Source organism: Nothobranchius furzeri, chromosome 1, assembly GCF_043380555.1.
Source record: "Nothobranchius furzeri strain GRZ-AD chromosome 1, NfurGRZ-RIMD1, whole genome shotgun sequence".
NCBI classification, from domain to species: Eukaryota; Metazoa; Chordata; class Actinopteri; order Cyprinodontiformes; family Nothobranchiidae; genus Nothobranchius; species Nothobranchius furzeri.
The window spans coordinates 109,539,961-109,564,250 of record NC_091741.1 but is presented as its reverse complement, the minus strand read 5'-3'; the positions used below and the strand labels follow the sequence as shown (position 1 = coordinate 109,564,250).

The 24,290-nt window shown below is 41.9% G+C and overlaps 1 protein-coding gene across 3 annotated transcripts in view; it reads left to right on the top strand.

The window, feature by feature from the left end:
* Window positions 1-21,506, top strand: part of LOC107386978 (alpha-1,3-mannosyl-glycoprotein 4-beta-N-acetylglucosaminyltransferase A) — a 39,804-nt gene extending 18,298 nt beyond the window's left edge. For all 3 annotated transcript variants that reach the window (XM_054738879.2, XM_015961730.3, XM_070553102.1), the window contains 5 exons: window positions 5,841-6,034; window positions 7,311-7,389; window positions 12,007-12,082; window positions 17,540-17,652; window positions 21,214-21,506. In XM_054738879.2, coding sequence (XP_054594854.2) covers window positions 5,841-6,034; window positions 7,311-7,389; window positions 12,007-12,082; window positions 17,540-17,652; window positions 21,214-21,231 — 480 coding nt within the window. In that variant the 3' untranslated portion in view covers window positions 21,232-21,506. The remainder of the gene's footprint in view (window positions 1-5,840; window positions 6,035-7,310; window positions 7,390-12,006; window positions 12,083-17,539; window positions 17,653-21,213) is intronic.
* The last annotated feature ends 2,784 nt before the right edge of the window (window positions 21,507-24,290 follow it).

The window sequence follows — 24,290 nt, the reverse complement described above, 5'->3', positions numbered from 1 at the left end:
CTTCATACAGGGGTTCTCTATGTTGGTGGGGATGAAGACCACTTGTACTTCACAACAATTTCGCCATGCAAAGAAACAGGTCCACCTGCCATATGGGCACACCTTTCCCCAGTCCTTAACCGTCTGAAAGAAACATACCCAACGGTGTCAATTATCCACTTTTTCAGCAATGGTCCCTGCTCACAATACAGGCAGAAGGGCAACTTTTACATGTTGACAACTGAATTGTACAACCAGGGCTTCACTGCTGGCACTTGGAACTTTTTTGAGGTCAGCCACGGAAAGGGTGCCCCTGATGGGGTTTGAGGCCTTCTGAAGAGAACAGCTGACAGATTGGTGAGCCAAGGTGAAGACATTTCCACTGCTAAACATCTTTTCAATGCATTGACAAATGCCAATACAGCTGTCAAGATCTTCTACATTGAAGAGGCTACAGTGGAAAAGGCCATACAGCAGATGCCACAATGACTCCCCGCTGTACCTTGCACTATGTGGATTCACCAGGTTATACAGGGTATCTGCAGGTTTAAGGGAGCCAAATTTAAGACTTTTTAAGACGTTTTTTAAGGCCACTTTGACCAAATTTAAGCTATTTAAAAAATTTTATTTTCTGCTATAATTTCCAGCTATTGCCTGGAACCGGTGCTAACCACGTCGCGAACATGGGATTAACCATCCATTTACCATTAAACTTGCACTTCCCCATGGCGCAAGCTCCCACTAGCTTAACCAGCTAATGTGCTCATCTAAAAATATCCCCCTTTCACAACCAACTGAATGTGTACGGTTCCGCTTACGCCAACATCGTACACAAAAAATGCTGAACACTAACTAGAAATTCACGAAAATGTCATAGAAATAAAATAATCTAGTTTATTGGGTCTTTGGTAATTTAAGACCTTTGGAAACAGTATTTAAGTATTATTTGTCATTTTGAAGGATTTTCAAGGCCTTAAATTTGGAAAAGTAAATTTAAGACTTTTTAAGGACCCGCGGATATCCTGTTATAACAAAAGCACCAGGGAAACTGACATACCGTGATGTGAGCTGCCTGTGCTCAACAAAGCAGATTCTGCAATGTCACTGTTACCAACCTCAGGCCTTCGACTTCAAAGTCAACTCTGCTGTTTCTCCATTGCACCAAAAGCAACCAGACCTTAAAGTACAGTGGGATGACACTGTTGGTCAGTGGTGTGTCATCAGATATGATGATGAGGTTTACCCTGGAACCATTCTTGAAATGAGTGAGACACATATTTATGTCAAGTGCATGCACAGAGTGGGACACAATCGTTACTACTGGCCAATGCGAGAGCATGCACTCTGGTATCCATTTGAGGATGTGCTCAGGTTGATTCCTGCCCCACAGCACGTGACAGCATGTCATGTTGAAATAAGAAATGTGTGGGAAAATATTGCCAAATCATATCTTCATGGCTAAGGAATGCGCGCAAATACACAGACACACACACACCCAAACAGACAAACAGGTACACATGCACACCCATACACACACACACAACACACACACACACACACACTCACACACACACACACACACACACACACACACACACACACACACACAGACACACACACACACGTATATAAACAGACATTAAGACACAAAGATTACTTGATTGAGCTTGATCAAGTCATTGAAAAACAAACCATAATTGGCCATGTTCTTGGGTTAGAAAACTGGGGGGGGTGTTCTCTCTTCACCAGTTTTATGGGTGCCTGGAAGTCATGGGGTAATGCCAATGTTTTACTTAGATTCTGACATATGAATGTTTTTACCATATGACTGTTTGCACTATTAAAATGTTGATCACATGCAGCACACTTATTCTGTTGACCAATAAAATAAAGCACTATTTGGTTAAAGTTACTTAGTGCAGTGCAATATACATTTTTATTCAATACAATGCACTACTGTATTTGATCTCACAAACATAATTTTTAAAATGTTTACATGGTGGAATTTTTGTGTGCTATTTTGATACTTCTTTTGTTGTTTTCTATGTTATGATCTATGCACATGTTAATAAAGTTACAATTGTTCCTTGTAAACTGATGAGTCTGTATTTCTCCTTTATGTCATGATGACACCAACAGGTGTTGATTACATGCTCTAAAAGATTTGCTAACATATAATAATTGTTAGTTTAGAATTGTTTTTCTTAAATGCATCATCCTACCTTCTCATGTCCAGTCGACTATGTTACTTTTGTCAACTATGATCCTGGGCTGTCATTTAAGTTACCATAATGTTTTTTAAAATGTATGTATTTCAGTGGTTCCCTAATCTCCAAGTAAATATTTAGAAACTGAGTAGCAGTCAAATGCATACCTCAGCAAAATTTCATCAAGAGAATTATCATGGATCTAAGCAGTTTGGGGACAACATATAAAGACTGTTTACTTCATCACTTGAAATGTAGGGTTTCAATAGAACAAAATATGTATTTTCATAATTAACTGGGGATTTTTATTTAAAAGGTAGGTAAATAGACACATATTCTTCCAAGAGTAATGATTTTTTTTAAATGTATGACATTTAATAAAAGTTAAAACTTATAGGTTTTGTCCGTAACATAGTTGACAAAATAATGAGTAAACATCTCGTTTTTAAAACTAAATTTCTGAAATCAGTTATGCCTGAGCTTGGCAATGACTAAAACAAAATATTTCAGAGATGCTTTATCAGGAAAAATAATGTTTTGTAAATAAAGATGTTTTTTTCCAGAATTTTTCTAACTCAAAATCTCCCAAAATTATATATTGACCCAGCCGCTGAAAGAAAATATACTGGAAGTAGGTCAGAAAAAGCTACACAGATCTACGTAAATTGGCATTAATCGATTCGTCCATCATGGTACATGACGAGAAAGGATTTAGTGACCAGAGAGCAGAGTGCGTCTAGGCTAGTAGAAGCTAACCGTTAGCATTAGCAACTCCGCAACATGGCAGAACACCTTTTTTACTCTAAGAACAGGGAATGGAAGCAGCAGAAGAGTCGCACTGCATTTGACCAACCAGAGGAGAAATGTTTACAAATCATGGATGAAGACTCCAAATCTTGCTGTTTGCTACCTGTCAATCAAATCTAATTCTTCATAATTTCAAGCATTTAATTACACCTAAATGGAAGAGTTACAAAAAAAATGCATCCCCCTCATATTTGTCATGAATGTGAACTAGATCTATTAAACTAAAATAGTTTTTCAAACTAGGCTGTAAACATGATTATTTCTGCTGTGACATTGGCATTTTTAACATGGGAGTCAAGAAGGATTTGCTCACTTCTGATGCCAGCCCCTAGTGGATGAGGGTGGAACTGCGATTTTTGACACTTTTTGTTGGCTTCAGGTTCAATTCAAGTTTATCTATATAGCGCCAAATCATGACAACAGTCGTCTCAAGGCACTTCACATAATAAAATATTCCAGTACAGGTCAGTTCATTAAGCCAATCAGAAAAATGCTTCCTATATAAGGAACCCAGCAAATTGCATCAAGTCACTGACTAGTGTCAGTCTTTTCAACAATCCTCATACTAAGAAAGCATTTAGCGACAGTGGAGAGGAAAACTCCCTTTTAACAAGAAACCTCCAGAGGATCCTGGCTCAGTATAAGCAGCCATCCACCAAGACTCACTGGGGATCGAGAAGACAGAGCAGACACACGCACGCACACACACACGCACACACACACACACACACACACACACACACACACACACACACAGACAAAGACAAGTAGTGTTTCCATGGTTACATTGTGATGTCTTAGTAAATATTCTATTTGTGAGGGATACACTTTATTGTATTTATCCCAGTGAATCTATTGACCCTTTGCACCTACGTCACCTAATCACCTGGGTTCGCCATACTGGATGGCAAAAGCATGTAAACAGTGAGCGACATGAGCAATAAACAAAGGAAAAAGTAAAGCCTGAAATTGATTTTTGCGATCTTTAGCATTCTCTCTACTAGTTCAAGCCCATGTTCAGTTATCAGAGGAAGTAGCGCACCTAGATGGGGCTCATAGAGAGCGGTATTTACAAAAGTTAAGCGTTATTAACTAGCTTACGAACGTTAGCTTAAATTCTCTCTGCAGCTGTTCACCCATGTAAACAAGCTGCCTACTTTGCCTAAATTCACCCGACTGGATTTATAACATTGTTATAAACAGCGTTTCACTCTACACCGAAGCTGATTAAAACAAATGTCCGGATCCCTACTAGTTTTTGTTGCTGGTGGTGTCACCGCGTGTTCAGCTGCTGCTCTCACATCAGGATGAGACAAGATCTCTCTTAACGGCGACGCTCGTACCAAATAACGTAATTTTAACACACCTAATCATACATTGGAGCAACATTGTAATTAATTATCTCACATTTCACTGCAGTGGACAGTACCGCACGTCCTCCATGGTGGAATATCCATCCATCAGAAGAACACATCACATTTGTACCTGTCCCTGTCTTCGTCATGAAATAAGTCAATGTTAATCTTACCTGCTAAAAACACATTCGCTGTAAACCTGAGGGCTGCTAGTCCATTTGATTGATTGCTGCAGTTCATATCCATCCTCAGTCTTGATCGTTATTTGAAAAAAAAAATAAATAAATGAACGAGTTGACTTTACATCCTTGTCTGTTAGTGCAGCCAGCCACGTAGCAAGTTGTTACCATTTTGCTGTGAAACCAACTAAATAAAAGCGATAAAAGACTACAAACGGGCTTGTTTTGACTAGCTTCACCAGAGTTTCTACGTGTGTAAACGGTCTTTTTGCCGTCCATCATGGCAAACGGGGCGGTCCCATGAAGGGCGTGATGTCAGGTGCATAGGGTCAATAATTAAACAGGTAAACTAGTAGTAGCAGATTCGATGTCAAAGAAAGTAAAATGTTATTATCAGGAGAGGAAGAATGTTTAAGGGGTTAGCAGCAGTGTTCAAGCTGGTGGCCCCCTCCATGAGGCCACCACAGCTCAGCAGAACATCATTGTAGCTTCTTCTGGGGAGAAAAACACTTAGAGAAAAATAAAGTTAACAACTGAAATAGCAGGAAATAATAGTTAAAGAGCAGATTGTAGAAGAAAGAAGCGGAAAGTGGTCAGTACGTCCTCCAGCAGTCTAAGCCTATAGCAGCATAACTACAGAGATAACTCTGGATAACCTAGCCTTTTAGATGGAGGCATGATGGAGGCAGGGCAAGGGAGAGCCGTCTTTACCGACTGTACACTCCACCTCCCTCTACTCCCCCACTTGTCCAGATTCAATTCAATTCAAGTTTATTTATATAGCGCCAAATCACGACAAGAGTCGTCTCAAGGCACTTCACATAATAAACATTCCAATTCAGGTCAGTTCATTAAGCCAATCAGAAATAAAGTTTCCTATATAAGGAACCCAGCAAATTGCATCAAGTCACTGACTGATCTGGGCTAACATCAGATTTTAACCAAAGGCCCTATCAAATAAAAATGTTTTAAGTTAAGTCTTAAAAGTAGACAAGGTGTCTGCCTCATGGACTAAAGCTGGGAGTTGGTTCCACAGGAGAGGAGCCTGATAGCTAAAAGATCTGCCTCCCATTCATTTTTTTTATAGATATTCTGGGAACCACCAGTAAACCTGCAGTCTGAGAGTGAAGTGCTCGGTTAGGAACGTATGGAACAATCAGGTCACTGATATATGATGGTTCGGGGTTGCGGGTTCCCCCTTGCTCCCAACCTGTTGATACCTGCTACCAGTTCTAGATGTAGCTTATTTTCAAGTTGTTCATTTGACAAACGAAGTGTGTGTGTGTGTGTGTGTGTGTGTTGCTCCCCTTTAGGACAAGGACTTTGACAAACAACCGTTGTTCCGGCCCCACCAAAACCCTCCAGCCGAGCTGAGCAGTAGCCTGAAGCATTACCAGCAGCACAGCCTCAGCAGACTTTACCAGGGAGAAGACTTCCTGTGGGCGTTAACTCCAGTCAAAGGAGACTACATCCTCTTCGTCTTCCACCAACCCATCCATGTCAAAGGGTAGCTAGCTTGTCTTTGTTAGCTGCATGTGTCTGTGCTGCTACCCTGGATATGAGTGAGTGATGCATCGGTTTCTAGAGCGACGGTGGCAGAAGAGTCAATTGCCCGCCCCGTAACCGGAGGGTTGCAGGTTTGAATCCTGCACAGTGTGTCACATTTCTCCTCGCCTCGTGGTTGGAGGGACCGGTGTTGCCTGTGCACCAACGTAGCTAATCACTATCAGATTGTGAATGTGGGTTAATGGATGCATGACTGATTGAGCTGTAAAGCACCTTGGGGGGTTGTAGAACTATAGAAGGTGCCATATCAAAATTAAGCCATTGTGTGTGCGTGCATGTATGTGTGTGACCTAGAAGCCATCTAGTTTGGAAGATCAAGAAGGTTGCATCAAATAATTGTGAACAATTAGGTCATAATAATAGAGTAGATCTAAGAGATGGGGGAGGGAGGAAGGGGGGAGAATAATTTCCTCACAAGGTTAAAGTCTCTGAACTCACTTCCACACAAACATGTTTTTTTCTTTCTGCATTTGTTTGCTGTTCTGAAGAGACTCGCTGAAGCTCTTTTATGTAAGCCAGAACAGCAACACTTCACCTGGGTTTGAGCTTCCCATTTGACCTATTAAGGAAGAGAAGGAATCTCTTGGTGTTACTTTGGTTTTCCATCCTGATAGAGGAGGTAGCTCTGAGTTCGGGAGACTCTACTGACCCCTGACCTCCATGGCTGTTCAGAAACAAGATCGAGCTCCGACTCTGGTATGTTCGTGTGACATATGCCCACAGATGACCTCATGATACTTTTGTATCAGGTACAAATCACCTCGCTTCCTGATTGCAGAGGCTTATGTGTGATTGCAGAGGCTTAGCTGTATGATTAGTGGAGTTGGAACGGCAGAATGAGCCAGAGCCTGACTGATTTGTAACATTTAGCTGCTTCCTGACAAGCTCTCCCAATGTAAAATCATTTCTTAGTTTAATGGAAAACCTGCAGGTTTGTGAATAAAACAATGACCGAGATGGCCAGGTTTTCTTGGTTTGGCTAATTCAACATCTGCGAGCGCACACACACACATGTGCACGCGCACACGCATGCACACACACACCAAAACTGGAAATGAAGTTTACACTTATTTAGCAGACAAGCATTTTTTGTTTTTCAAAAAGTTTTCAAATTGGAGTCCACCTAATGGAGATCTGGTGTGCTTTGTGCAGGTTTTAGACTGGATGTTTTCTGAGTTCTGACCCGGTTCTGACCCAGTCTTGTTCTTCAACCTCAGGTTCCTGTTTCGTACTGGAAACATCAAGACAAATGGAGATAAACTCTACAATGCTACAGTGGAAGTGCTGCCCAGCAATGTGAGTAACTTGTGTGTGCGTGCGAGAGAGAGAGAGAGAGTGGGGGGGGGGTGGGGCCTCGTTAGCGTAGCATGCTAATAACAGCAAATCTTATTCATAAAGTCTAAATTTCATCACCAGCATGGTGCACTTTTGCAAAATACACTCTCAGACCCAGTCCCGCTGCAGCCTACAGTAAGTAAGGCTTTGAGTGTGTAGTAAACAAGTGTGCATAGTTGGGGCATTTGAACATTACGTCATCGACCTGCTGCACTGCGTCGTATCTCCTCGTCTTCCAACTGTGGATACTTGAGCTAATTTGCTGCTCACATCGCTGGACGGGAATGCACAATTGAGGGTTGCAGTGGTAGAAGTGTGGGTATTTGGATTGGGCCTCCCAGATCTCTCATGGTTGATGAGACGGGCTTGTATGTGGCGGTGTGTGCTCTCATCAGCATTGCGATGCCAAATTGCTAGCATGTAGCAGGCACATCACAGTCATCAAGACTCCCCTTCCTCTTCACATCACCTGTAGAGCTGAATGTGGGTACCTCATACCCTGTCTCCAGTTGCTCAAGAAGGCGTTTGCAACCACAGACAGTCAATGCAATAAATACTGGTATCTTGGCTTTGATCTTTTCCCTGTCTGTAGGTAATTTAGCTTTATTTTTTTTTTACTTATCTTTCAGTGTAGGCTGGCTCTGTGTTTTTGTCTGAGTTGCTGCAGTGACCTAGGGGTGTTGAGCAGGATGTCTTTTGTTAAGGTGAACTAGGACTAAATGGATATGGGTGATTTACTGTAGCGAAAAGCCTCAGGATAATGAAGTGTTCTTTAGGTGGCATATCAGATTGGAAGTGTGGAATGCAGCTTTGTCTTTTCCACTACGCAAAATTCCCAATATGCTCACATTACAAGTGGCTGTTGCACTGCCATCTCTGTCGGGTTATGATCACACTGCAGACATTTTTGCTCTCCTAAGGCGACACGTTAGCTCTGCATTAGCCTGCTAGCAGACAGCTACATGTTATGGTGTCTGAATTCCCTGCCTGCCATACATTTTGTGACGTTAGTGTTTTTGTCCATGCAGCAGTGATTATTGATGTAGAGGGACTTGTTCAAATGAGGTCATTTTCAATTCAGAGGTCTTGCTTGTTGATTGCAGAATCAGAAGGTTTTATTGCCATGTGTGCGAGACTCACAACATTAGGGATTGCTGCGGTACTTGGTGCAAGAAAAACTAAATGATAAGCAAAATTAGAATTAAGAAATAAACAATGAAATGTTAATAATACAGGGAGGCAATAATTAGAGAAGCAACTACTTTATACAAGTCTGTGTAGGTACTGGTCAGAGCGGGTCAGTTCAGGTGCAAACACAGCATTAGGGTCATGTGACTAGAACAAAGAAACTGGAGTGGGCAGGTCTACGATTGTTTATGGGTCCGACCGCAGAGGGGAAGAAACTGTTTTTGTGGTGAGAGGTTCTGGTTCGAATGGATCGGAGCCTCCTGCCAGATGGGAGTGAGTCAAAGAGACTGTGTCCAGGGGAGATGGGTCAGCTGTGATCAGACCTGCACGCCTCAGCGTCCTGGAAGTGTACAGGTCCTGTATGGAGGGGAGTTTGAAGCCAATGACCTTCTCAGCAGAGCGCACAACACGCTGCAGCCTTTTAAGGTTTTATAACGTTAATCTGATCTGTTTCACCTGATTCCAATCATTTGTAAATGTATACAATAGGGATACTCTGATCTGATTGCGTGATCGGATCAGCATCCCTATTGTAAATACCTGATTTTATTTCACATCAGCAAGGGCAGTGCCCCCTATGGAAGAGCTGTCACTGGTGTGTGTGGGATTGTGTTATCCAGTCCCTCTACTTCCTGGTGTTGTGCAGGTTTTGGTTTCAGTTCTGTAGAGGTGTTCTAAGGAACAAACAACAGATTACACACTCCACCTCCTTCTGTGTGTGTGTGTGTGTGTGTGTGTGTGTGTGTGTGTGTGTAACAACGATAGATGTGTATGTATTGCAGGTGCAGAAGGTGAGTGATGACCTTTGGGGGTCTCTGCTTCACATCAGACTGGATCAGGATTTAACTAAAACTTGCAAAACAGATTCAAATACGACACAAGGCAGAAGCAAGTCCTCGTGAAGCTGTGGTGTTTCTGACATACTCGCAAAAAAACACTTAATTATGGTTGTTGGACAGGGACACAGGAAGACACAAACCTAGGACATCCAGAAAAATGAACAAAGGGACACAGATAAACTTGAGACATAAGGACATGTAGACATTTAGGAATGTGCTACTTTTTGACTGAGGAGAGCAAAGTTCCTGAACCAAGTTTGAGTCCATCAGCTGGTCTTAGCAGTTGAGCAGGTGAGTCATGTGACTGGAGTGAAAGAAGGATAAACGCCCCAGCAGCACCTGAAACACAGAAAGAAAACATTCAGTGGGTACAGAAAGTTTTCAGACCCTCGTCGATTTTTCACCCTGTTATATTGCAGCCATTTACTAAAGTCCATAAAATTCTTTTTTTCCTCATTAACGTACCATGTTGGCAGATAAACAGAGTTTTAGAAATGTATGCAGAGTTATTTAAAAAGACAAACTTAAATATCACATGGTCCCAGTGCTTAACTTGTAAATAAAACGTTACCGGAACACAAATAGTGACGTGAGACCCGGGTTCACTTAGGCCAACACTGATGCCGGAACGGAGACAAAACCTTTGGTACTGACCAAGGTCTGAGCCCCGGCAAACTCAACAAGAATAAATCGTAAAGCAGTAGAATCTGTTATCAGATCAGCTATCAAAAACTGATCTGCAAAGTCCAATAAGTAAAATAAGTGAAACCCTTACGCGCCCCCTCTTGATTGCGGCTAGCTGTGAGGTCCTCCTCCCTGTGCTCACGTCCTGGTGGCTAGCTTGACACTCACCCACACCACTCACATTTGTTCTCCAGTGCCATCATGTCCTTCAGTTCTTGGAACTGATCATTAAAAAAAGAAAGTATATTACATTGTGACATTTTGATTTCTCCAATTCTCTCAAATTGGCGGCGAAAGTTAATGGATCCTAGCAAACAGTTTCCAGAACACGCCCAATCAAAATAAGACAGTTCCCGGATCTTGTTCCAGCAAGATCCGACTCAAATTAAGCTCTGCATGGTCCAAAGTATTAAGACCCTTTGCTGTGACACATATTTTTAACTCAGGTGCTTTCCATGTCTCCTGATCATCCTTGAGATGGTCCTACACCTTCATTAGAGTCCAGCTGTGTTTGTTATACTGATGGGACTTGATTAGGAAAGCCACACACCTGCCTATATAAGACGTTACAGCTCAGAATGCCTGTCAGAGCAAATGAGAACCATGAAGTCCAAGGAACTGCCTGAAGAGCTCGGAGGCAGAATTGTGGCAAGGCACAGATCTGGTCATGGTTACAAAAACATCTCTGCTGCACTTCAGGTTCCTAAGAGCACAGTGGCCTCCATAATCCTTAAATGGCAGAGGTTTGGGACGACCAGAACCCTGAACAAACTGGGCTACCAGAGAGAAGAGCCTTGGTGAGAGGTAAAGAAGAACCCAAAGATCGCAGTGGCTGAGCTCCATAGAGGCAGTCAGGAGATAGGAGAAAGTTGTAGAAAGTCAACCATCACTGCAGCCCTCCACCAATCAGGGCTTTGATGGCACAGTGGCTCGTCAGAAGCCTCTCCTCAGTGCAAGACACACGAAAGCCTGCATGGAGTTTGCTAAAAGACACCTGAAGGACCCCGAGATGGTGAGAAATAAGATTCCTCAGTGAAGCATGGGGGTGGCAGCATCATGCTGTGGGGGTGTTTTTCAGGTGCAGGGACAGGACAACTGGTTGCAATCAAGGGAACGATGAATGCGGCCAAGTACATGCACATCCTGGACAAGAACCTTCTCTCAGGATCTTAGACTGGGCTGAAGGTTACCTTCCAACATGACAATGGCCCTAAGCACACAGCTAAATTAACAGAGGAATGGCTTCACAGCAACTCTGTGACTGTTCTTGAATGGCCCAGCCAGAGCCACGACCATCGGCCATGACTTAAACCCAACTGATCATATCTGGAGAGACCTAAACATGGCTGTCCACCAACGTTCACCATCCAACCTGACAGAACTGGAGAGGATATGCTAGGAGGAATGGCAGAGGACCCCCAAAATCCAGGCATAAGAAACTTGTTGCATCTTTACGAAGAAGGCTCGTGGCTGTTTTGGCTCAAAGGGGTGCTTCTTCTAAATATTGAGCAGAGGCTCTGAATACTTAAGACCATGTGATATTTTAGTTTGTCTTTTTAAATAACTGCATACATTTCTAAAATTCGGTGTTTTCTGTCAACATGGGGTGCTGTGTGTATGTTAATGAGACTGGACAGAAACGGAGACTCGCATCTTCTTTACTGGCTCATTCCTGTTAGGTGAGGGTGGGCTACAACCGGGCTGATGACCCGGTGTAGCCAGGGTTGGAGCTTCACAGACATAACTAATCTTAACAGCCAGTTTAGTGGATGGTGGCACGTTCTGAGTTGGTAGTGAAGTTTTACCAGTTTGGTGTGAGCTATAGTAGGTGCCTCGGCTCGCACTCATCTGTGACATTTTCTTTCAGACCACAGCAAAGACCCAGATGGTCTCTAGCTCCTCCTCAAAATACAGAGAATCAGACGACGGCTTCATCATTGTTGGTAAGTATCAGTGGCGCCTGCTCTGAAACTGCTGAACACTGTTTAGATATTCAATCATGCAGTCAGAGATTCCAGACCCAAGTTAAATCTACCTCTTTGGGGAAAATGTCCACAAGAACTCTGCATTTTTAGCTGTAATATGATACTGGTTTGCAACAGAACAGGTGTTGCATGTGGGAGGGGCTTGTTTAATCAAAGGGGAAAAAATTCAGAACCTATCCAGACATCTTAGAACTTGGATTCTTTCACGGTTTAATCATGTATTTGAATGTTCAGGCCATGCGTAACAAACATTCTACCAACCGTATCCAAAAAAGTCAACACAGACATCCACAATCTCAAAACCAGAGCATGGTTGACCAACATCACCTGCTGAAACCTTCTCTTACTGATTTAAACAAACAAACCTTTGGTGCTGCCACTTTGTCATGATAATGGTCCCCGCCTTTAACAAACTTCCTGCTCTCTATGGTCTCCCTTGAGATTTACCTATTTAGGGATTATTATGTCCTCATGCATTGACATCACACTTGATAGTAACCTTCAGTGGATGTGTAAAAATGTTTCAAAGTATGAACAAGATGGAGAGCCCCACCGATATCTGGGGTTGGGAGAGTCAAGTTGTTGTGAATGAAAATTAATGTTTTTACAAATGCTGCCTGTATATTTGTCAAAGAAAGTTAAGGTTATTGAAAAGGACTTCTCTAAATTCATCTGGAAAGAAAAAGTCCTAGGTTGAGTATGAGAACTTTACGAAAGGTCAAAGGTGGCTTGGCTTTTTCTAACGTTGAGAAGCTGGCGTGATGTGTCGGCTCATGCAGGACAAAGAGACAGCTTCTCAGATCTCACTCCCATAATGAATAACAGGTTGTTCCCTCCTGGAGTAAAAAGTGCAATATTTAAAGTAACACCGAGTAGCTTCCTGCTCCTCCACCCTACTGGTTGAAAGTAGAGTTACAACTATCATAAACAATCCTGCTGCAGTCTGCTGTAGCTAGCACTTACAATGAGCGAACACTAACATGAGCTAATAATACTAAAATAAACCATGAAGTAAAAAGGTCCACACTGTTGGACAAAAATATTAATTACAAGTCCAGTGGCAACAAAGCCAGGTCACAATCAGTCTGTGATTTTGTAGCCTCCTTTAGCTCCGTCAAGCTAGTGTAGGTTTTAGCTCTTTGCTTCGCCTCCAAACAATTACTCTTACTTTTACTTCCAGGATCCACCGTGATGCCAACAGAAAAGCAAACTTCTTTTACTTCTTGCAGTGCTGCCAACTTTAAAACTGTCTCGCCCCGTGTGTGTGTGTGTGTGTGGGGGGGGGGGGGGGGGGGGGATTCTTCTGTGTGAGATATTGGAGGTGTGGCATGAGTGCGTGTGAAGAGGGTCAGACGTGTTAGAGTTGGCTGTCCTGTCTTATGCTGTTTATTGACGGTCGGCTAACTGAAAACGCTAACTGCTAGGTTAAAAGCTAACAGCCACAAAGCAAGTAAAGAATTCCCCCTATAGGGCACCAACCCACTCCGCAAACCTATTAAGTGCGATTTTTAGAGAAACATTTTCAGAGAAAAACCAACAGTCAGACTGATATACTGTAATTTTCTAAGTTCTTCCAATGGAATGAATAAGAGCTGAACTTAGAGGAGATGATAAGCTATCCATAGACATATGGCAGTCATTGATAAAGAGCTGAGGGTCAGGTTTTCTAGGTTAATATTTCTGTACACTGATCCACTTGTAACGTAAATACCTGTTATTTGTGGTGTTTATTCCACTTCTGTGGGTCTGCTCAGTGTTGTGGTTCTTAATGGGACTCTTTTGTGTTTTTCTTTTGGTTCTACTGTTGAGTTGTTTATCACGGTGCAAAAACTTAACAAAATATTATTTAAAAAACTGGCAAACAAACATGGGATTAAGCTGCAGTCCTGTTAACCAAAGGCCAAATCTGTTTACCACTTATAGTTTTACTGAGTCACAGCTACCTGTGAACAGCTGAGACCTGATAGCTGTGGATGAGGTGATGGAGACATGTAATCCCTTTGTCTTCCCAGTGAGGGGATACACCAGAGAGTGCAGGTGTATTTCCCAGGTGTGCTAACAGAAACTTCCTGCAGGCTGACCAGCTAACTCTGACTGATCCATTTCACCTAGAGAGGCTGCTGATTCCAATCCACTTGGAATTAATTTGTTAAGAATATTGAAGATTTAGCTTGTGCTGTCATGGTTTTCCCTAATGAGCTGCATTATAGCATGTGCTTATAGGTGTGCTATGCAGATCTGAAGAAACTACAGCCTCTGGGGAAGGATTTTTGTCTCATTTAAAGAGGCACCATGACCCAAGATGGAAACCAGACACTTAAGACATGAAAATCCCTGCAGCTTTCGGCAAAATTCTTCATTTTGAATTTAAAATAAGTCACCTAAGCAATCTGTGTAGATCCAACGAGAAATGCATTGTTATATATATTGTTTAGGGTGGGTGGGGTCCACGGATTACCCAGTTATACTGTTGACCACACGGTGAAATATTGTGGAGGATTTTTAATCCTTCATTAAGTCATCCCTAACTAAACCAACAGTGATCAAAGAAAAAATACTTGCTGGAGCTGGACCCATCTCACTTAGAAGTCTCCTGTATTCGATGGGCACTACTCAGCCTGAAACAGCTCTATACAGCGTGGGTCAGTTCAGCTCGTCTGCACTTTATGCTTGGCTAATGATAAGACAGCAAAGGGTTAAAGAAGGTTTGACCAGAAGTGATAAAAATGGCCTGTATAAGTAGCTGCTATCTAAACTTCATTATGCGTTAATTCAAGTTTCCATCGTGTCAAAACTGACTGGATGTGGTGTCTTTTAGTAAACTTGTGCATCTGATCCACCATATTTTCCATTTCCCTCTGCTACACAGTACTGCTCACATGAATACATCTGTTTTCACAGATGTGTCTTTAAACAAAATGGTCTCTTTATGTTTAATTGTCACAATAATTGAGTGTAAATTTCAGAATTAGATCTAGCAGTTGTCAAACATTAATTTAAAGTGTTGATGGGTGTGTGTGTGTGTGTGTGTGTGTGTGTGTGTGTGTGTGTGTGTGTGTGTGTGTGTGTGTGTGTGTGTGTGTGTGTGAGAACCGACAGTGTCCGTTGAAATGAATCTGAGCTTTTAAAAAGGCAGGCACTGGTGATGGGAGTTGTGGGTCTCACGTATGATGGGTGGGAACTGTGAGGCTAACACAAAAGAGTTATCTTGACTCAAAGCAGTGCAGATCAACAATATACATCTGGACAAAAGGGTCTCACGTGTGAAAGGCTAAGGTTAACACAAAACAGTTATCAAGCGTAACTAAAATGGTTCAGATCAACAATACTCATCTTCACAACAGGGGATTTCATGCACCATTACACCACATTCATTTCTTAACATATAGATCTTCACAAAAAGGACTACTGACAATACACCTGTCAATCTGATTTATGCTGGGGGGGTGCAAGTTCATGAGGTCAAAGAACAATAGACCTGTAGGGTCATTAGGTCAAAGAATAGACCTGTCAAAAACCTTGACGAAAGGTGGGTCCTTATACAGGGTATGTGCAGGTTTAAGGGAGCCCAATTTAAGACTTTTTAAGACCTTTTTTAAGGCCACTTTGACCAAATTTAAGCTATTTTTTAAAATTAAATTTAAGCTATAATTTCCAGCTATTGCCTGGAACCGGTGCTAACCACGTCGTGAATGTGGGATTAGCCATCCAGTTACCATTAATGTTGCCATGTCTTCCCCATGGCGCAAATTCCCACTAGCATGCTCATCTAAAAATAGTCCCCTTTCACAACCAACCGAATGTGTACGGTTCCGCTTACGCCAGTATCGTACACAAAAAATGCCAAACTAATTAGAAATTCACGAAAATTTTATAGAAATAAAAGAATCTTGTTTATTGGGTCTTTGGTAATTTAAGACCTTTGGAAACTATTTAAGGATTATTTGTCATTTTTAAGGCCTTAAATTTGGAAAAGCTAATTTAAGACTTTTTAAGACTTTTTAAGGACCTGCAGATACCCTGTTATATCTCTCTAATATTAATTTTAAATTCATTGATTTAAGCACAGGTTATTCAAACATTTGATTTAAACATCTTGGCCATTCATCATGATTATTTAAGCTCATGGTTGTAAAGTCATGGAGTCTTCACTTATTCAGAGTGAAGAATGCTGACATCTGGCCTTCACGCAGAAATGGCAGGAACTTTGAGGGAGACTGTTTACGTCTCCAGTGAGGCACAATAAGTTGGCAAAGGGTTGTTTTGGGCGTCTGGGCCCCGACAGATGGTGCAGCCTTGAATGTGTATGAACGGTTATGTTGTGTTAGTTAGATGGTAAAGAATTGACCACTTTCATATGTAACACAGTCTTTATTTTGAGTTTGTGTTGGCTAAAGATAACAATTGTTTTTCTCTCTGTGTTGGTGGTCAAGTGGTATCTAACTTCAAAAACATGAATTCCTCAGGATTTTCTGGTGTTTTATGTCAAAACTTTGTGAGTTTGGCAGTACACCCCTCCTTTACTAGCTAATATGTTTTGTTTTTTTTATCATAGGCATCAACACTTGAAAAGTGTCCCTAAGTATAAATAAACAGCTTTAACTATTCCCCCCCCCCCCCCTTCAAAGGAAATGTAGATCAGTCTAAACCAAAGCAGAAGTTCTGATGGAGCTGCATCCTGACAGCTCTGGTTAATCCTGATCTGGGATCTAAGGAGCTCTCCAGACCCAGTAAAACATGTCTGATTACACCTGAGCCGGTGGGAGGAGCCTCTGAGCTTGCATCAGAACCTCCTCTCCTGCTGTATTCTGGGAATTTACTGTACTGACATCTTTAGATAAGTTCAGAGGTCACTGCTTCTGACGCTTCTGCAATAACCTTGAGTTCTGTCATTACTAATAATAAAGTCATAAACAGCAGGTCTGAATCTTTGCATGTCTCAGATGAACTTCCTTTCAGTTAGTGGAGTTCAAACCATCAGAACCTGCTGTTAGTCATGAGGGGACACCAGACAGTCTGCAGCTCGTTTAGGTTTTTATGTTAACATCAGTCAGAAAGGGAACTGGATGTTTCACCTGCATTAAGTTTGATAGACTCAGAGGATGTCTTCATTAGGCATCGGTCCTGATGAATGACTCCAGCTGGAACTGGCATTTTTGATGGTTTGGATCTGATTTACGTTGTTAATGGGTTAGGGTTTCTAACTTTAGTTTTACTGTGCTTAAGTGTTTTATAATCAGAGGTTTTTGAGATTCTGATAAACCAAACTTTCTAAACTTGACTCGTTTTTCTTTCTTGTCAGTTGAATAAAGTTTCCTTTCTGTGGACAGGGTTTGCTGATCCCGGCAGATGGATACAGATGTTTGGTTAATTTTCCACAAATGGGTTTTAAAATGATGATGATTTGTGTTGCAGGTGTGTTTGAGAATGGAGAAACTGAAGGTAGAGTTGAAGAGCAGTTGCAGCCAGTCTCAGCGCTACGTTTGGTGGTTCACTCCAACTCTGACTTCTGGGCTCTGCTGAATGAGGTCTGAACTGTTTTAACACAACTTTCATTCATATAACTTTAGACTTCATTCAGACAGAGGAAATTGTACTTTCTTGTCATGTGTATGAGTGTGTGAGCTGTCAAGTCACATACGCAAATATTTATTGCAAGGGCATTCATTTCAGACGTATTAATTTAGGCACAGATTAATCAAAACATTTCATTTAGCCATACTGTCCATTCATTATATGATTATTTAGATATTTCATTTAACCGTATTGTTCATTTCATCTCATAATTTTAACACTTCATTATTTATAACTGTTCATTATTAGAAAAGTTCATTTTTCTTGTTCTGTGAAGAAAAGCAGTCTGAGATAAGAGGAAGCTTGAGAGAGACCTTGGTCAAGCAACAGTTATCTTTCTTGCAGTTTAAAGGCTCCAGTTAAGACTTATGTCTCTATTTGACCGGATACTGAAGAGGTCAAGCTGTAGATGAAAAACTGACCATTTCTGGACGCTACACTGGGGATGCTTTTTCGGTCTCAGCTGGTGTTGTTAGGGAAACAAGAACTCAAACAATAAAATCCTAAAGTTATCCAGGGTGCAGTAATGCTTCTGCTCTGTGGCACTCCACATTTATTTTTGTGCTTTTTACCCCAGTATCTCTTTTTTGTTGTCAGTCCTCACTTTGAAGTCCTCCTCCAACCAGAAAAGTATTTTCAGTTAGGATCAACCATGCAAGCATCAAACACTGCAAATGACACCATCCCCACAATGAAGCATGGTGCATTCCTCCTGAAAACTACATTTTTATTAAATCATGGATTTGGTCAACTGGTCAGTCAAAGCGATTGACAAGATTTTTTTCAACAATGAGAACAGAGTGGGGGGTCTCCAGCTTGTCTGGATGGAACGCACCCGGTGGAGTATATTCTGGATTCCTGGAAAGAGTGGGATATTAAATGCCTTTCCCAGCTGTCCGTGGAGGACATAGAAGATACAGGGATTTTTTATATTTACTGGATTTCTTCTAATTGGAGTGGGAGGATTTCCGTTATTTTGGAAAATTAGGAAGTCGTGGGAGATTGGAGTGCCACCTGTACCCATGGAAAGTCTCAGCTGTGTGGAGACTGCTCAGACTGGGTCGCTGCTCAAGGGGAATCGCAAGTTAGATGTCCTAGCTGCGACCCCAGTGTTAGGTCGCAAAATGGATGTGATCTTGGAGAAAGTCACTGCACAGTATGGGCAAGTTTAAACCCAAATATTGGATTTACTGAGAGACTGAATGATCAGTTAAAAACTGAAGGGCAGAGAGGAAATTATCTCTGCCTGCCCCCCAAAATTTCTCCTCATCTGAATCTGGCACCCTGGTAGCCTTGAGCTGCGAGAAGAAAATTCCTCCAAGAAGGAATGCAGACAGATGCTGTGAAACCTGCCCTACCCTCTGCCTTCGGATCGGTGTTCTTCCCTCCCTCAACCTACCTCCAGCCTGCGTACAACCGGTCCCCTCCTCCCCCTCCTCCCTGTCCGGAACTTAACCTCACCAGTCTGAAGCAGCCACCTTGTCCGTGACAAGTCCGGACCTGTTACTAGGGGGCGTCGTCCGGTTTAATTACGGAAAACGTTATCCGGATGTTTGTATTCAGACACAAAGGTCTTACGGACAGAGTCCGGAACATTTCCGTTTTCATGGCCTGTCTGAAGGGGGCTCATGACAACGCCACACAAACCACGGTGGGACCCAATTTTTCCTGGTGTTCTGTCAGAACACCTAGCTTGTAGCTAAAATTAATATCAGATTCTGCCAACAAAAAGGCTCTAAAACAATTCATATGTATATGTTTTGCATACTTATTGCAAAATCTCATATTAATAATGATTATATATTGTGTTTTACTACAGTGTTGTTAAAGCTTCCGATTATTAAGAATGTGTTATTTCAGCTGTGAGATTAGTCAGTGGGATCAATGAAAAAGAATGTTTGTCACAGACTCCATGGAAACTTTCAGAGAATCCACAAAAAGTGGCTTTCAGACATTTTTGTTACTGACAGATCTGTGTGAGTTTAGAAAAAAAGCAGATGTCCAACAATTTTGTTTTTCACCTGAAACTATTAGAACATGTCAATAATGTCTGAGGTGTTTTTACAAACAATGTATACTTAATACTCCTCGATAGGGTATGAATTACACAGAGGCTTGTGGGGGAACCCAGTGACAAGGGGGGTGTTCTGTTTGGCCTTGGCCCCCAAAATGCCTTGAAACGGCCCTGGGTGTGTGACTGAGTTTTGAAGGTGATCTGAATTGTATCAGATGTATAAATATTACATGTGTGTAACTTATTGCTTTATAAAACATGTGGTGGAAATAAAGCTACCTACATTTTACTTTCAAGCTTTTTTTCTTGTTTTTATTGAACTATTTCCTGTCCTGTCTGTCTCTCATCTTCCTGCATCTCCTCTAAACTCTCCAGAAAACCTGCTGCCTGGATTCTAACTTTTTCATCTCATCAGTTACTTTTGAACCAAGCAGATCAAAGGGATCTCCTGACCGCATAGCGGAGTGTGCGTTTCGATGCTGCATGAGTAAGATGGAGTCACCGCAGCACATGATGAGTGGAGTGGGTCAGGCATGATTAAAAGACAGAGTACATGAACGACCGTGTGTTAATAATGATATTTTTTTGGTTGCACCACTTTGAGAATGGACCGTGCGCAGAACGCAGCTGCCTGAAGCACACAAACGATCAGCGCTCTGCCGCTCTCTGTGCTCTCTGCTCATAAGAACCCCCGGTACGCTGAGAGCACATATTAATGATGTAATAAAGGTGGAAACATTTTCCTCTCTCTGGATGTGTAGGATATCCAGCTCCCCCACAATTTGATCCCTGCCCCTGGATGAAAAACCAGACATTTTCATCAATACAAGACACCCCCCCCCCCCCCTACTTTATACTGGTACAGTGTGTGATTTCCTGTTTAGGCCAATGTTAACTGCAGAGCTTGACACTCCTCTGAAGAGTGTAGCATCAAAAAGAGAGCACAGTGCTTTCTTTAGGATTAAGGTGCTTCTTGGAGGCACCCAAAAGTTCCATGCAATGATCTGGGGCGAATCAAATCATAGACTATAGTTACTTCCATTCGAAGCAGAGATGTGCTGCTGTCTTAATGCACCTCAGACACTCCTGGTGTGAATTGGGGGTTAGGTGGTCCCTTAAATCTACAAAGTATGTTCCGAGATGAGGATGTGGCAAGCAGCAGTTATTGAGGCAGAAGTGTTCAGACGTTGGTCTCTGGTTCACCCTGGGATGGACTGCTGACCTGCAAACATCACTGATTCCCCTTTACTTGTTAACTGGCTGAAATAAAAACTGACCTTGAATATGAGTAAATAATTGACCTGCTCGGAGAGCCTTCCCACCCATCTGGACAATTTATTGAGTAAAATCACTCAACACCTAATCCATAACAATCCAAACTCTAAAACTCTGCCTGGAAACATCTCCATTCTAATTGGACGATGGTTATGAGTTGAATCAGGCTTTTTTTTTAGTCATAATGTGGTTTGAATGACTTTTGCTCCTGTCTTCTGTGTTTCAGGTCTTTATCGAAACCTGAAGGACTTGGAGGGGCACCTGTTTGCCTCCAGCTGGATGCACAGCTCCCCCCGCTGGATGAAGACCTTTAATTCAGGACTTCTGGTTTTGTGACATATGAAGGAATTTAATCACCTGTGTCAGAAATCAGGGTAAATAAGGTTCTTCCAACAGAAGTGTCAGGCACTGACTGAACAAGCAAGGGTTAAAGGCCACCTGAGACACTCCACCTAGTGATGGCACCATTCCTGATCTGCACTGTTTCTATGTTCTATCAATAAAGAAATATATTCTGTATGATTTTGCCTCCAGAGTTTTTGGTCACGACTCTATGTTGTTTTACGTTAAAGGGATACCTTTCAGTTTTTGCTTGCTTTAGTACCCCCTTGTGTCAATTAGCCAAATCAAAAGTGAAACTTATCTCAATGCTATGTGTTTGTCTTTTTAACACCTCTATAGGGAGTCCCCCACCAAGTGACATGCACGGTGTGTTCCTTGTCCTCGGAACTTGTTATTCCGAAATAAGTTAGATGGAAATTACACAATAAACTTGGAATTCCAAGCTGCGACCTAGAGATAACGAATTTAAAGAAGCCTGCCCAGTCCACTACCACGAAGTAGTTATCGTCTATTTTTTTCTCATTTATATGTGCCGTTTTCTTTCATTTTGCTATTTAACAGCACTGGTAAGTTGTTTATTGTTTTTATCAATAGTTATGTTGTTGAAAAATGTAACAGTGTCACCAAAATTGACCGGTGTTTATGGTTTTTACTTTTCCTGGTGTTTATATTTTTACATTTGATTTTTAATGTTTTTCTGGTAGTGTGTGGCAACTGTCGAAAGGCATGTGTGTGACTATAGAGAGCCTAAGTCTCATCCATTTCCAGTCGGCTCATGGGTCCCTGGAAGAATAAAAAAATTAATACAAGTCAACGGGGCTAAAAACGCAAATTTTCTAGTCCGCTTTGCCTTACACTCTGGATCACACATATGTTGTACTGCAATTTAAATGAAAAGTAATGATGGGTGTTTTGACCACGCCAGTTATGTACTTTGAGATTTATCAGCTTGTAAAAGTTCGTAATTAGCATGACTACAAACGTTGCATATATGACGTTACTGCATAATCTCCTCTCCCCAAAGTAGCTGCTACTTACAACATGACCAGACTTATTGAGGTTTTTTCCTCCTGTGGGAAGTTTGCTAAACTTACAGCCCTTTTCCCTCAGTTTTTTCCGTGTCTGGTTCGATGACATCACTTTCGTGAAGCGCAATTGTAGTCCTGGCATGATTAAAAGACAGAGTACACACAAAACCTAAAATAGCATTTCCCCCCAATCAAAAATAAACACGTTCTTTGTATCAAAATGTGTCTTTAAAATTCATGGACATCATGTGAAATCCATGGCACAAAAAAAGCGGAATTAAAAAATTGTGTTTTTAGTCCTGCTGACTTGCATTCATTTTTTTCGTTCTTCTGGGGACCCATGGTCCAGAATAGGGTTGTCACGAAAACCGGTGTAGCGGTAAACGTTGCAGGTAAATAAACCCTTTCTGTGTTTTAAAAAGAACTAAAAGATGGAATTAGAATTTCAACACAGCAAGAACACACCAAAGATGCTAACCCAAAGCTAATAGAGATTTTTTGAGCATTATCAGCGAGAAAAATGTGGTTGAGCAAATCAAAAGTGAAGCAGCATCTACAAAAAGAGCGGCAGTGTTTCTGTGGTCTCGCTCAGAGATCCACCATTGACCAGCATGACTACAGCCTCGCTTCTGAGCTGGCCGGCTGCCCCAGGAAACGGGAACAGCCATCCACCTGCTATTCTCAAGCAGGAGACAGGAGAAGCTGGGCACCCGCTCAAGATTCTTATGCAGCCCCACTAACATGTTTGACCAAGCAGTTAAATAACAGCATTCCCCCATTGAAATAAAGTACATGAATATAATTTTACTTACTGATAAAAAGAAGCTGAAACTGCTTGGATGGTCTGTTTGTAACCACAGCTTGCCCTTTTGTCCAACTACCTCCATGATTAACACCCAAACACAAACACACAGAAAAAACTAAAGTTCAGAGAGTCGAAATGGCCAAACATCTATTAACGTGAGGCTGAGGCCTTTTTTCTGAGCTAGCTCTGAAGTCGCCTGGATGCTCATTAATTACCATAAATCCTCTAATACAGGCCCGGGCCTGTATTTTACTCAAGCTCATCAAGCTCCAGGCCTTTATTGGAAGGAGGGCCAGAATTAGAGGCAGGCCTCAATTTCTATTTGAGCAAAATGAACTAATGGTTCGCTGGAGTTTTTGACAATTAAAATTGCGCCCACATTTTCAAAGTTAAACACATTTCTTTTAACAACGGTAGTTTCTGCTTCATCCCTCTCCCCCCCTCCCCCTGCGCAGCGGCCGCAAACTCACTGATGCGCCTGCAGCCTCTCAGAGTTCCTGCCGCTCTAAACATTAAAATAATTATTTCATTTTCTGTTCCTCACTTCTGATTACCTTCAATGGTGTCTGTTTGTTGCAACCACCAGGTACAAAAACTAACTTGTTTTTATTTGACTATTTTTCTGTCCTGTCTGTTTATTATCTTCCTGCATCTCCTCTCAATCCTAAAGAAAAACTGCTACCTGGGTTCATATATATTCACCTTATGAGTTACCTTTGAACTGCAGTTCTAAAAGATCTACCAACCGCAAAAACAGCGGGGTGCGCGCGGCTGCACCGGTGAGGTGCGTTACCGGAGGACAAGGTGATGTGCCCCGCTCCACAGCAGCGAAACACATCAGGCACAAATAAAAGACAGAAAACATTAAAGGAAATGAGCCGACATGAACGATCACGTGTTAAATTAGTTTTTGAGGTGGCGACACCTGATTTGATAACGTTACTGTGGCCGTGCTCAGGACGCAGATGTCTGGAGCGCGTCAACAATCAGAGCTTTGCAAGCGCAAGCTGGTTAAGGTTAGGATGGGGGTGAGGGGAAGGTTAAATTGCAAGAGGGTAAATGTCACAATTTAGTTAAATGTCCGTTTTACGGTAGGTGTCAGTGCTGACGCTCTGGCACAGCGCGTTG